Raw genomic sequence first — 14,941 nt, 5'->3', positions numbered from 1 at the left:
AACTGGAGGCCAGCCAGAGCTTTATTTCAGTCCCTGGCTATTTTCCCTCTCTTCTCGGACCCCCAGCCTTATAGTTCCAACAACATTTTCTCATCTTGGGATATTTCAGAGAGAGGGATTCACTGCTAATCAGAATCATTGCTCCATGCTGGCATTCTTTGAACTTTGGGCTGAGAAATATGGACTGAGATTTGTTTTTTGTAATTCAGGCATCCCTTGCCATGCTCCCCAGGTACACCCAGATTAATGTGGCTGTTGGCAAGTAGATGGATATAAGATCAAAGCAACCAAGCCTCTCAAGTTCTGGATTGAGTTGACCTAGGATCTCTTGGATCCCCAGCTATCTCTGTGGGAAACAGTTTGTTGTGGAATGAGCAAATTAATTCCTCTTTATTAGTCGAGAACACTGCTGGTCCAATCTTAAAAGAGGTTTGTTAAGGCTGTTGACATCTGTAATATATAAATAACCTAATTTAGAATGCAAGCCTCCAAACTGAAGTGTTCTGGGCATATGCTAGAACCATCAAAAAGAAAAATCTAGAGGGGCACCTGGCTGGCTCAGTCAGTGGAACATGTGACTCTTGATCTCAGGGTTGTGGGTTTGAGCCCCATGTTGGGTGTAGAGATTGTTTAAAAAAATTTAAAAATAAAATAAAATGTAAAAAAAAAGGAAAAATCTAGAGTTTTATTATTAAAAAAATTTTTTTAAAGTTGGCTCCATGCCCTATGTGGGGCTCCAACTCACAACCACAAGATCAAGGGTAGCATGCTCTACTGACTCAGCCAGCCAGGCACCCCAAAAAATCTAGTTTTAAATGAGGTATTATTTAAATTATTTATACCGTGTCTCTAGGTCCTGGTAGCTGATAAAGTTTATGCTCCCAGAGAGAACTCCCAGAGAGGATGAGGGAACTGAGCGCATGAGTTCCTAAGGAGGAGAAATGCTTTCTCTGATCAGTTCTTGTTGACTTCAGAAGTTACAGGTAGAAAGGAGAAACCAGTGTTTAGTCTAGCAGATGGGACAGTTCCCCCCCCCCCTTTTTTTAAAGATTTTATTTGACAGAGACACAGCGAGAGAGGGAACACAAGCGGGGGAGTGGGAGAGGGAGAAGCAGACTTCCTGCTGAGCAGGGAACCCGATGCGGGGCTCGATCCCAGGACCCTGGGATCATGACCTGAGCCGAAGGCAGACGCTTAACTACTGAGCCACCCAGGTGCCCCAGTTCTTTCTCTTTTTATTCATGTATGCAATCTAGAAGCTACTGGCCTTCCTGGAATTTCAGTTAAGAAAATTCCAGGTATACCAGTAAAAGTTTTCCAACTCCAAATTTTTACTCCAGACCTTCTCAGCTTTTCCGTGTGAGGCTCTCTAGTTGGACACGAGGTGGTAGATAGCTGTAGTGATTCTGGGCACCTCTGTTCTGCCGTAGCCGTGAGACAGCTCACCGAAGCACTGCATGGACTTTCACATGCCTTTTTGCTTATTCACATCTGTGCGAAAGGTCAGTAGGAGACTGGCCGTGGAGTTCATTTAAGGATTGACAGAGTAGTGCTGTGTAGACACAGGGGAGGAGTGTTGCCTTTGTTTCGCAGGTGTGGCCACATGGTGGTGGTTTGTGACCATCTCCCGCCTGGACCTGAGTTTTCAGGACCTGATTTCACTCCAAACACCTCTCAACCCCCACTGAACGTTTTGGGCCTACATTTGGATTGGATTTTCTATTCTCTACACCTAAGCGCCTTACCTGCCTGTTATGTAAAGCTACCCTGTGTGGATTTTAGAATCATCCTCATCTCCAGAGACCTTTGTGAATCAGGTGTCTCTCATTGTTAGATTCCTCAAAACTTAAGGAATTCTCCAAACAGAAAGACAATAGAATTCTTATCAGCAAAGAGCCTCACTCCCCCTCTCCCTCTACTCACCCCAGCAGGTTTCCAGCCTCTACTCATTCCCTGCATTTGAGCAGCGTTCTTTGACAGGCAAAAAGTCTGGGACAACTGTAATCTGTTTTTTAGCATTAGCATTAGGCTTTTTAAGCATTTTTTTAGCATTAGTATTTTTAGCATTAGCATTTAGGCTTTTCCTTGAGGATAAATTTGGCCATTGAATCAGTATGGAATTCCCCTCTTACAGTTTAGAAATCTACAAATTCAGAAATCCATTTAAAGTTACCAGGCTCACTCTCGCTTACCCTGTACCTTTTATAAATGTAGATGTGAATAAATAAAATACTCTTCTCTTTAAAACTTTCTCCTCTGACCTGTTTACCGCTCTTCAACATAGTTTGCGTCAAGGAAATTGAGCTGCTTGTGTTTCTTTTAAGTCTTAGAGGAAAGCTTTTCTTGATGAGGTTTGCTGCAGGTGTCAAAGAATACCACGTGACAGTCCTTGGTTCTTTTTGGAGGAGGGGGAGGATGGACTTAATATGTCCTTTCTACCCTTCAGGCATCATGGAAGCCTTGTGAAGGGAAAGAGCAGTAAGCTTGGAGTCAGGAGACGGTGATGGGACACTTCCCAGCTCAGTGATCTTACACACGTTACTTAACTTCTCCAGGCAAGGCTTTTCTCGTCTGCCAGCTGAGAGTGTTAAAGTCCCTTTGGGCCAGATTCTGATTCCAGGTACTTAAGTGCAATTTATTCCCTTCGCTAAAGCCACTCAGAAGCGGGGGGAAGCTGTTTGTTTTTCTATAACTTCACATTAAAACTTTTTTTTTTTTAAGTAAGCTCTACACCCAACATGGGGCTTGAACTCAAGACCTCTAGATCAAGAGTCACATGCTCTACTGACTGAGCCAGCCAGGCGCCCATAACTGCAAATTAATCTTTAAAGAACTGGGAGAGCAGAGCTTTCCTTGGCTTATTAATGCACAGGAATTGGGGAGGATTAGCCTGGGTGGACTTGATCCCTCAAAATTTAGTCATTTGTTAATTTTTAAAAATAGCTTTTTTGAGATTTAATTCACATATCCTACAATTTACCCATTTAAATAATACATAGTTCAGTGACTTATAGTATATTCAGAGTTATGCAACCATCACCATAATCATTCTATAACATTGTCATCATCCCCAAAAGAAACCCTGTACCTTTCAGTCATCTCCCCAACCCCCCCATACCTTCCTCCAGCCCCAGACAACCACAAAAATAGATTTGCCTATTCTAGATATCTTTTATAAATGGAATCATACAATATGTGGTCCTTTTCTTTGTAACTGGCTTCTTTTACTTAGCATAATGTTTTTAGAATTCATCCACATTATAGCATGTATCAGTATTTAATTGCCAAATGATATTCCATTGTATGGATGTCCCACATTTTGTTTATCCATTTATCAATTGATAGACATTTGGGTTATTTTCAGTTTTTGGCAATTATGAATAATAAATGCTATGAACATTCATTCATGTACATGTTTTTTTTCCTGGACATATATTTTCAGTTCTCTTGGGTATATACCTGGGAGTGGAATCAATGTGTCATATGGTAACTTGTGTTCAGTCTTTTGCGGAACTGTCAGACTGTTTTCCAAAGCAGCCACACCATTTTACATTCCTGCCGGCAATGTACGAGGGTTCCAGTTTCTCTACATCCTCTTTAACAGTTATAATCTTTTTGATTATAGTTCTCCTGTTGGGTGGGGCATGGTATCTTCCTGTGGTTTTGATTTACATTTTCTGCGTAGCTAATGATATTGAGCATCTTTTCCTGAATTTGTTAGCCATTTGCATATATTCTTTAGAGACATTCACTAATGTTGACAGTGATTTTCACAGGGAGTGCAAATGGCAAAGACCCAGGTCGTTGAAGTTATTCACTCATATTTTGTTGACAGAATAGCACGGGTATTTGTTGGAGAGAAACATACATATTGATGATTCTTGACCAGTCTTGGCTTTCCCAGGCTGCCTCTAAAACATCTAATGCTTGGTCCACTGGACTTTTTCTTGTCTTTCCTTTCCTTACCCTTTTCCAGTTTTATTGAGACAGAAATGACATATATCACTGTATGAGTGTAATGTGTACAGTGTATTGGTTTGAGTTACATATATTATGAAATGATTAGCAGTAAGTTTAGTTAGCATCCATTGTGTCATATGAATACAATGAAAAGAGCAAAAAAAGAAAAGTGTTTTTTTCCTTGTGATGACAACTCTTAGGATTTCACATATATCATACAGCACTGTTAGCTATTAGACTCTCTCCCTCTTTTTTTTTTTTTGCTATTGGACTTTTTCTTAAGAGATTTGTGGAAAATTTTAGAGGCCACTTAGTGTTTGAGGAAGAGGTAAAGACTTTGGAATGGGGCAGACCTGGATTTTATTGGACTGGCCATTTACTATGTGATCTCGGGATGTGAATTGAGCCCCCCAAATCCCATCTCTGTATCTGAACATTTTCTGACATAGAAGCACTAGTAAGTGTTAGCTAGTACTTTATCCTGCTGGGTCCATTATGCTTCCGAAATAAACTATTGTTCTCTGTTACTGAAAATTCAGGGAAAAAATGCTCCCCTCTCTTCCCCCATTACCTCTGTCCATATCTCTCTTTTACAGTTTTTCAGTATAATCAGGGAAAGACTGAGAGACATAATAAATTAGTCTCAGCTAAGTTTCTTGTAAGGTGGTTGAATTTTGCTGTTTGCAGGTACAAAACATAACTGGAATTTTTAGAAGGAGATGTTGAGTCCTCGATGTGAAATTAACTTTATATTTCAAAGTACCACTTTTTCTTTTCAGTACTCTGTGGTATTTAGTGTCCTGCTGCCAATATGATCTTACTTGGTCCTCATTTCTATTATAATTTATTTAAATAATTATTCAGTGCCCATTCCTGATTTGAATGCCCTATGCTCAGGTCTTATCTATCAAAAATAAGTCCCTCATTGTTGTCACTTCTCTTTATAACTTAATATGAAGTATTTAATATATTCTGTCTATTTTTTTTAACCTACAATTCATTTATTATCTTCTATTCCACCACTCTCTAGAAAGTGAGTCTCACAAAAAACACCATTATTTATAAGACTAACAGAAACCCTGTCTTGGTCTTCATGCTTGTCCTGGAGCATTTGATACTGGTGATCATCCATCCCCTCCCTCCTTGATTACCCTTTCTTATGTGTTTTTTTTTTTTTCTACCTCTTGCTCTGCCTTCTTCCACCCCCTATCCTTTGTTGATTGCTTTTCCATCTCCTGCCTTCTAATTTTGACTATTCCCACAGGCTCAGTCCTCAGCACTGTGCTCTTCTTTCTTGCCCCTAACCCAGAAAGGCCAACATTTCCCATGTCTTTAGCTAGCACCTCTATGCATATGACTTCTAAACAGTTCTCAGCTGACCCAAATTGAATTCTGGTATTTTCAGCTGCTCCCAGAACATTACCATTTGTAGCTCCTTTGCTACTCTTTTAAATTCAACATATTAAAAATTGAACTTTTCAGGGCACTGGTTGGCTCAGTCGGTGGAGTGTACAGCTGTTGATTTTGGGGTTGTGAGTTCGAGCCCCATGTTGGGTGTGGAGATTACTTAAAAATAAAATCTTAAAAAAATGAAATAAAAAAAAAAAAACAAAATTGAACTTTTCAAATCCGCTCTCTTCCCAACCCTCACGACCTGCTTATTTCTGTTAGTGGTACATTGTGGTTGTGCAAGCTTGAAACTTTGGACCCACTTGATGGAGAGGTCTTGAAATCTTGGAGCCAGCTTACATGGGCTCACAAGAGCTGAATACTAATTTTGTGAGCTGGTTGCTATGCACAGCCATTATGAAAATTAAATTATATAAACTTACAATTAAATAAATTATATTTAAAATAAAAGTAATAAATACTCAAAACACATCACCTCATAATTATTTTGCTACATGTTAATATAGTCTGTGCTCTTGAGATTAATTATGTCTGTTGTATCTCTGATGGAAAAGTCTATAATGGTGTGTTGTTGTACATTTCATCCCAACATTGCGTTTAGTGATATATTAGTGGCTGGAAATTGGTCATGGTGGGAGTATTTAAACTATGGAAATCAACAAATGCTACAAGTCTGAGCTAGATGTGTTATTTTGTCTAGACTTAAAGTGGTGGAGAAAATGTTAATATTGCTGATTAAAATAAAAAGTGTGTTATATCTATATTCATATTGTGAATAGCACAAAAACTGAAGAAATATTCCTTCAATGTTTGAAAGCTATTACCCAATTCATCATGAACCATTTTCTCCAACTGGGTAATCTACCCATCACCTTCTTAATCCTTCACTCACACAGGTACAAACACTCATACCTTGCCTATTTCTACCTCTGTACCTTTTCTTCTGTGGTTTTACCATCTTCTGTCTTTCTGTGAAAACATTTTCTAATCCTTCCAGGGGTACCTGAGTAGCTCAGTTGGTTAAGCATCCAACTCTTGGTTTCGGCTCAGGTCTTGATCTCAGGGTCGTGAGATTGAGCCCTGCATCAGGCTTTGCACTCAGCACGGAGTCTGCTTGAGATTCTCTCCCTCTCCCCCTGCCCCTCCCCCCAGGCACGCTCACGCGCGCTCTCTCTCTCTCTCTCTCTCTCTAAAATAAATAAATAAATAAATAAATAAATAAATAAATAAATAAATAAATAAATAAATAAAATCTTAACCCCCCCCCCCATCTTTCCAGTTCTTTCTCTTCCAGGAAGCCTCACCAGCTATTTCCCCCCTTATCCCCCCCCCCTTTTTTAATGTAATCTCTGCACTCAAGGTGGGGCTCGAACTCACAACCCCAAGATCAAGAGTCGCATGCTCTACCCGCTGAGCCAGTCAGGCGCCCCATAGCCATGATCTTTTCTGACTCCCATTCTGTTTGGAATGCTAGAATATTATAATTGGAAATGACTACAGTACAGTTTTCCACTCAAATATGGAAATCCTAATATCCTGGTCTCTGCTTGAAAAATTCAGTGACTAGAAACCCACTACTTCTGAAAGTAGCCCTTTTTATTGTTGTTTAGAGAACTATTTATGTTGAAAATGAATCTTCTTCCATATACTTGCCACTAGTCTTCTGATTCTGTGTTGTGTCACTCAGTGAAGTTGTCACTGGACTTGGAATAAACCAGAAAACCTACTGCCACTTCCTGCAGTTATGTGACCTGAACTTCTCAAAGCCTCAGTTTCCTTAGTTCCTTCTGAGGATACATAAATAAACTTCACAGGGCAGTTGTTTGGATTAAATAAATAAAATGAGACTATGGCTGATTATAAAGCATAGTAGTTAATGGCAAAGACTAAATTCAGAAAGCCCAAACTGAGGCCAGTTTTTCCACTTGTGACCTTGGGCAAGTTGCTTAACCTCTCTGTGCCTTGTTTCCTCATCTGTAAAATAGGAGTACTATCTACCTTATCAATATGAGAGAGAGATGAGGTAATGTGTACAACATTCAGCATGGTGTTTGACATTAACCACATATTTTTCCAAAGTGAGATGTTTTCCCATAGTTTCAGTTATAAAATTGGAATTTTTTTTTTTTCACAAGGAAAATCGCCCTCAAAGATTTTTTATTTATTTTGAGAGAGAGTAAGCACGAGCGGGAAGGGCAGAGGCAGAGGGTGAGGCAGAGAATCTCAAGTAGACTCCATGCTGAGCGTGGAGCCCAACACAGGGCTCGATCTCACGACCCTGAGATCACGACCTGGGCTGAAATCAAGAGTTGGACACTTAACTGACTGTGCCGTCCGGGAGCCCCTAAGTAGATTAATCTTTTTTTAAAAAAAGAAATATTTGGTAAGAGAGGAGTTAACATATAGGTACATCCTATGAAACACTGGATATCTAGCATTTTTGTTTCCTTTGCCCTCTGGAAGGCTTTTCTTTTCTTTTTTTAAGTTTTTATTTATTTAAGTAATCTCTACACCCAGTGTGGGGCTCGAACTCACAACCCTGAGATCAGGAGTTGCATGCTCTTCTGGCTGAGCCAGCCAGGCGCCCCTGGAAGGCTTTTCTGATTCTGACTGGACTCATCTGTCTGTCACTGGCCATTGTATCACATTTTGGTTCAAAATAATTCCTGAGAGGTTTCAGGATGATTGACTCTCCATCTCCTTGTCCAGACTTTCTAGAACGTTGTTTACAGTATGTAATAGATTTGGCTTCAGTTTTTAAAACGCGCATACATTTCTCTTAAGTGTTACTATTTCATATGTATTGTAATCCAAACTGAAAATTCCTGAATTTTATTATTGTTTCCTGTTTCAAATTCTTTTTTTTTTTTTTTAAAGATTTTATTTATTTATTTGACAATGAGAAACACAGCGAGAGAGGGAACATAAGCAGGGAGAGTGGGAGAGGGAGAAGCAGGCTTCCTGCGGAGCAGGGAGCCCGATGTGGGGCTCGATCCCAGGACCCTGGGATCATGACCTGAGCCGAAGGCAGCCGCTTAACAGCTGAGCCACCCAGGAGCCCCTCCTGTTTCAAATTCTTTAATCTGTGTTTACCTAGAACCAGAAATTCTTGTGTAGCTAATAAAAGAATTCAAGATCAAATAAAAATCAGTCTGTTTCATTCTCACGCACAGGTCCGCAAGCACATCAATGATCTTTATGAAGATCTGCGGGATGGCCACAACCTGATCTCTCTGCTGGAGGTCCTCTCGGGCATCAAACTGGTGAGCTTCTCCCTTCTTCTCATGAGTGGCCTCCCAAATACAGCCCTGTTAGGGACCTACTGGTCCATCTTGTTGAGAGCCAGGCCTGGCCACCGCTGCCTGCTGTCGGTCATGTGGGAGGAAGAAGTAGAAGGCATTCTTGGTGGACTTTGTTTCTAACTCAGACTGAGTTTTAAAATGATGTAATTTCACCTTAATGGGAATTGATGTATCATATTCTCATTTCTTGATGGAATCAGGTATCAGTTTTATTCCTTTCATATCTGCATTTTTTCTCCTTACTTGTTCTTTATCTATTTGTAGGTAGAATATTTCAGGAGTAGTAGATTCACATTTAAAGGTTTTTTAGTAAGATGTATTTTTTTTTCTAGAGTTTTATTTCTAGTCTATACAGACTCTCCTGTTTTCCCATCTACTGGAAATTGTTTTATTTTCTGTACTCAGCTAAGGATATGGAGTTTACATTTATTTATTTTTTTTAAGATTTTATTTATTTGAGAGAGAGAGACAGGGAGAGAGGGAACACAAGCAGGGGGAGTGGGAGAGGGTGAAGCAGGCTTCCTGCGGAACAGGGAGCCCGATGCGGGGCTCGATCCCAGGACCCTGGGATCATGACCTGAGCCAAAGGCAGACGCTTAACGACTGAGCCACCCAGGCGCCCTGGAGTTTACATTTAAAAGCTCAGAGTTATTTTTAGAGTTATTTAGAGTTAGTTTTTAGAATTCACCTCATTTTCTTCCTTCTTTGATTCACTGAGTCTCACAGGTTTGGAGAAGTACTGAAGTTGATATTTCAGCACAGCCCTGGATGCAGTACATTTGAGCTCCTTGGATGGTTAAATATGCCTGCCTCCTCCCAAATGTGTTAACTAACCATTGCTTGTGGGAAACAGCTACATATCTGAAGGCAAATCCTGCCTGGGCTTCTTGGCTTGTCAGATGATAGTTCTTCTACTTGCTTTGTTTGAGGGATCAAAACAGCCCCACCTGGGGGCTCTTTGTTTCATGTATTTGAGCCTAGTGGAAGCAGGGGGTCCTGTGCAGTTTGTGTTCTGCCTCTAGCATCATAGACAACGTATTTTTCATTGAAAAGTCCGGGGCTGAATCCTGGAAACACCTCGGGGAGAGAAAGAACCGAAGCCCAGCCCACTCACTGCCCTTGGTGAATTCTTAGTCATTGTTTGCTGGGTTTCAAGAAGGGAATTTGGCACATTAAATTTCACTCCTTAAGTAATATTCAGTTTCTTCAAGGATTGGGGCCTGGCTTCCCATGGCCCCTTTGTTTTGGTTTCACATCTCTTTTGTCTTACGATAGAATTACTTGTATAATTTTTAATGGACAAAAAATTGACACTTTTTATTAGCATAGCCGCTACTGGTGAATTCCAGTTCTTATCTGGCCTTCATTTATAAATCTCTTAAGTAATCAAAATGTCACTTTCACATTGCTGGACTTTATTCTTTAGCACTCACAAAGTTACATTTGGGGCATTTTGGCTGGGATATCTGATGAACTCGTAGTGACTGTTATATTGAAAGTGATTCTTTCTGTGACATTGCTTACAAAACAGCCTGAAAACACTCTGATCTAATTTCTTTGCCTAACTTTGAAAACCTGCAGATTGTTTATGGAGATATTCATAGGGTATCATCTTTTCACTGAGAGCCATCCAAATATCTCTTCCATGTTTATTCTCACAATCTCTTTCTCCTTTAGTTGATTCACAAAAAGAGAGGGTGGGTGGCCATGGAGAATTGAAGATGTGTTTCTTTTTTTCCTTTTTTTTTTTTTTCAAGATTTTATTTTATTTATTTGAGAGGGGGTTGGGGAGAGAGAGAGAGAGAGGGGAGAGAAGAGGGGCAGTGGAAGAGGGGGAGAGAGGGAGAAGCAGACTCCGCGCCGAGTGCAGAGCCAGACCCGGGGCTCGATCCCAGGACCCTGAGATCATGACCTGAGATGAAATCAAGAGTCAGATGCTCAACTGACTGAGCCACGCAGGCGCCCTGAAGATGTGTTTCAACCTAAGTGTTCAGTATAACCGTGTGATCTGGTTTTGCATGTTTTGGGAGGTGGGAGGGTATTTTCATATTTATTTTCCCTTTTTTTTTAAAATGTTGCATTCATTTGCTTTTCATTTTTGTGTTGTGAATTTCCTGTTACTCTGTCCTATCTTTGCCTTGGTTGGTGGCCAAAGGAGCCAGCAGGGCTGAAGACCCTCCGTCTCGTGAGCATGCCCTCCTGGCGCCATACAAACAGCGAGGAGCAGGAGGAGGAAGATGATGATGATGTAGTAGGTCCTCCTGGGGATGCCAGGATCCCAGCTGGCACTGCAGGGCCATCAGAGAGTCTGAGGTTCTCAAGGTCTCCAAGTAGTTCAGTTACCAACCACCTTCTTCCCTCTGCATCTGGGAATTTGGGTCCCAAAGAAAGTGGTTAAAACTAATTGTGCCTCTTGCCACTGTTAGATGATCCTGGAGTGGGGATTGTTTTGCTTATCTGAGAGTGGTTGGCACTAAAAGAATCATGGTGTTTGGAGGTGTCAAGTGCCTTTTTGACCTGGAGACCCATAGCCTTCTGGTGGCCTTGCTGTGTTGTCTGAGTCTGGATTGCAGAACTGTGCAAAGTTTAGTTGAAGGCATGACAGTTAATTGCTCTTGGCTCCACACTTCAGACTAACTCTCACTCTCTCTCCACCTCTAGCCTCCAGGTTCTCACCACACACCATGTCATTTGTTTTCAAAACAGCCTGTTGTTTGCAATCCACTCACTGCATGGAGATACTCTGCCTTGGTCAATAATATCTCTAGTTGCTGTAGAGGACAGTGATTTTAACTTGCATGCTCTTAGGGTATTTATTTTTGGTGGGGAGTACCAGGGAGTAAAGATAAGAATGTGTAAGAAGGGCATTTCCTGCTTGCAGGCCCTAAATTATAAATTATAGCCCGTAATCTTTCTTCAGAAACAGGGATTAGGCAGTATCCCTATTTCCGGTCTTCTTAAAGTCATTTTTCCACCTCCTCGATCTCCCTGCCCATTGTCTTAGACTCTTCAGTTTCACAGGCTCTGTCGTCCTCAAAGCCATGTTCACAGGTAGTTTAGCCGAAATGACTGAAAAAGAGGTTCTTGCTAGAAAGATTTTTCCTAAACCTTTGACGTAAGAAGATACCTATCGCCCAGAGAGGCCTCAACATCTCTGCAGATTATCCCCGTGTGGGAGTGTTGTTTAGAAGTGTTGGGGGCTCCCAAAGAGATGCTTCTACCCTTATCTTTACATGTGTTGGGTTACTTTTTGTTCAGCCTGGGGCAGTGTTTCCTCTTTGCAAGCACCTGCCACAGAGCTACCTTATTATTCATCAGCCTTTAATTAGTACCACTTTGACATTTACGAATGAATTGTGTGTGTGTGTGTGTGTGTGTGTGTGTGTGTGTAATCTAGTGAGAGTGTTGTCTCAGGCCTAATTTTAGCAAAATAAAAGCAATGTTGGAAAATGAGCAGGAGAAAAGGTGCCAGAGGTAGATAGCCATCCCTGCATGTTCTCACCGGGCAAACGGATTTCAAGCACTTTTGGATGGATAATAGCTGAGCTGTGGACTGGGCACCAGAGGTACCAGAGGATGGAGATGAGCTTCTCTCCTGTGGCTCATCTGACATCTGGGACTAAGCGACTAGCAGGAAATACCTTTCTTTGGAGTATCATGTTGAACAGCCCTACCTCACCAAGGTTTTCATTGCTCTTGGTATTTCATACTAAGGTAAAAGTGGCTTTCCTAAGTGGACACCCCTCTGCCTGGAAAATAGGTTTCTTCCTGATTTTTGTCTCATTTTTTAATTTTTTCACTTGTTTATTGAGCATATATAACTCTTCATGCCAAGGTTTAGAATTGGCTACCTCTAGCTTCTTTTGCCAGGTTTTTAATAAAGTTGGCTCTATTACTGTGCAGCATGCAGTTAGGACTTCCCACCTTCCTTTAAAATAGCATTTAACTGTGATTTGAGGAGCCATCGAGCCAGGGTTTGTTCCCATTACCTGCACATTCAGTCAGGTTCTGCCTTCTGCGGCTACAGGAAGGCCTGTGGGGAAGCTGTGGCTCTGGCTCAGCGTTAGGAGTCAAGCACACTGTGTGTTCACGGGAGGCCCAGTGGTCAGCAGTGCTTTGGAGGCCTCGGAGAGTATGGCGAAACACACACGGGTCCCGCCGTTAAGGGGTGCTTTGGGTAATGCTCCCATGGCTGGGTTCCACCACGAGGAATTCTTTGTGATCTTCTAGTCCCTGAAATGAAAAAGGACTGGGGTCTGCATGGGTAAATTGGTGTAGCTAAAATTAACATCTCTTTTTGTTTGTTTGCAGCCCCGGGAGAAGGGCAGGATGCGTTTTCACAGGCTGCAGAACGTGCAGATTGCCCTGGACTTCCTAAAGCAGCGGCAGGTAAGATGAGTCCATGCCTTCCCTATCCTGCCCCGGGATGCTGGCATTGAGTCCCCCACCTAACGGCTGTTCTCAGCGCTCCTAGTGGGCCCTTGGTAATTGCTGTATCTGATTGGCCTGGTCTGAGTCTTGCTTGCTAGTGAGTCAATTGCGTTATGTTTGGACAAATCATTTGGTCATCCTTACATAGAGCCTGTGGCCTTCCTGAGTGGGACAGTGTTAAGAGAGAAGAGCAAGATGCCAAAGATTGAACCTTACGGACTCACCTTAGGTGGAGGTCAAAAGAAAGGTGGAAAATTAAATCAGCAAAGAAGGTAGGAAGAAAGGTACATCATCCAGGAAGAGGGAAAACCAGAAGGCTACATGATCCTGAAAAGTAGAGGAGGGTCTGGTCAGAATTGGCGGCTTTGTTGGCACCACATCAGGTCTGAGGGAAAGGTCCGAGCCACCAAGCATCAATGACTTAGGAGAATGGTCTGAATAGAGCAGAAGAGCACTTGGAGTTTAGTGGGCCTGGATATAGGAGGGGAAAAAAGAAGTTTTCAACATGTTTTTGGACATAGGAGGAGAAGCCAGTGAAGAGAGGGAGATGGAAATGAGAGTGAGGAGGAGTACCGAGTGATAAAATTTTAGCCGTAGGAGATGCCATAGAGAGGCACCAGCCCAGTTTTTGCATCTCCTAGATAAGAAACTGAGATCTGGACAGGTGAAGTGACCTGCCCCAAAGCACACAAGCTGGAGCTGAGCTGGGACTTTCATCCAGGTCTCCTGCCATTGGAGTTCAGTAATGTTGCCACAACCCATGCTGTTTCTCCCCTTCCTCCCCACTTCCTGATGGATGGAGCCAAGTCCAGGAATTGGGGAGGAGATCCTGAGCACAGCTGGTGTGTTTATATTTGGAAAAAAAAAAAGGAAAATGCCCCTTTCTCTGAGATACAGGGAGAAGGAAGGAGGGAGGGATGACGATGCAGGGGCGGTGTATGGCAGAAAGGAAGACGGACAAGGGGTTCCGAGAGTTCGTCTGCTTAGAGCCAGCCATGTGGAAGAGATGGGTCTAGCCACGAGCAATAGCTCGGGCCAAGCCGACGTTGAATGGTATGCATATTTTTAGAATTAGTTAATTTTTTTCACTTTTATCAGTAGTTCTCATTAACTTGGGAAATTCTCCTTCTCTGTGTTCCCAGAGCAATTTAGTCCCAATATAACATCTACTACTTTGTTATTTCTCTGTTTGCTGCCATGTTATGTAGGCCCTGTGAGGACCAGGAACAGGATCTTACTTAACATTTTTATCTTTATCATCTGTCATAGTGAATGGCCATAATTGACACTTGATAAATATTTGTTGAAATAAATTGACAAATGAAAAGTGGTGGGAGAATTAGAGGCAGTGTTTAAAGTAGTGGAGAAAACAAGATTGGAAATATCTGTGTGTAGAGCTGGAGGGAACCTGGGGGTTCTTAATAGCCAAGGTCGATTGAGAAGAATTGATTAGCTACACGTCTAAATAAGGACCAAGGGTAGATTTGGTTACTATGATCAAATGAAAATATGTGCAGATAAGAACACTAGACTCAGAGAAGGGCAGGGCGAACTCTAGAACAGCTCTTGGTAATGGGGAGGTCCAAGTTGTGTAGGTATCCAAAGTAGAGTAAAAGCAAAAGTCCTCAAAATGGAGAAGGCACGTGAATTGTGCAGATAGGGTGATATTTGGGTCATTGAGATGAGTACTAAGATCACCAGTTTAGGAGTTAGGTGTTAAAGTCATCAAGAGTTAGGAGAGATTGGAAGGTAGTTTGCCAAGGTGGACTTTGGAATGGAGGAGGCAAGCTGATGGAAGTGGGACTGAGGAATATGGACTTGACCGATACTGCAGCCCA

The 14,941-nt window shown here is 41.8% G+C and overlaps 1 protein-coding gene across 26 annotated transcripts in view; it reads left to right on the top strand.

The window, feature by feature from the left end:
- Nucleotides 1-14,941, top strand: part of MACF1 (microtubule actin crosslinking factor 1) — a 337,838-nt gene that overhangs the window by 134,503 nt on the left and 188,394 nt on the right. For all 26 annotated transcript variants that reach the window (XM_078073376.1, XM_078073377.1, XM_078073380.1 and 23 more), the window contains 2 exons: nt 8,544-8,633; nt 12,984-13,061. In XM_078073376.1, the coding sequence (XP_077929502.1) occupies nt 8,544-8,633; nt 12,984-13,061 (168 nt within the window). The remainder of the gene's footprint in view (nt 1-8,543; nt 8,634-12,983; nt 13,062-14,941) is intronic.

This window comes from Halichoerus grypus, chromosome 5 (assembly GCF_964656455.1).
Source record: "Halichoerus grypus chromosome 5, mHalGry1.hap1.1, whole genome shotgun sequence".
Classification (NCBI taxonomy): domain Eukaryota; kingdom Metazoa; phylum Chordata; class Mammalia; order Carnivora; family Phocidae; genus Halichoerus; species Halichoerus grypus.
This window is presented reverse-complemented; position numbering and strand designations above follow the sequence as displayed.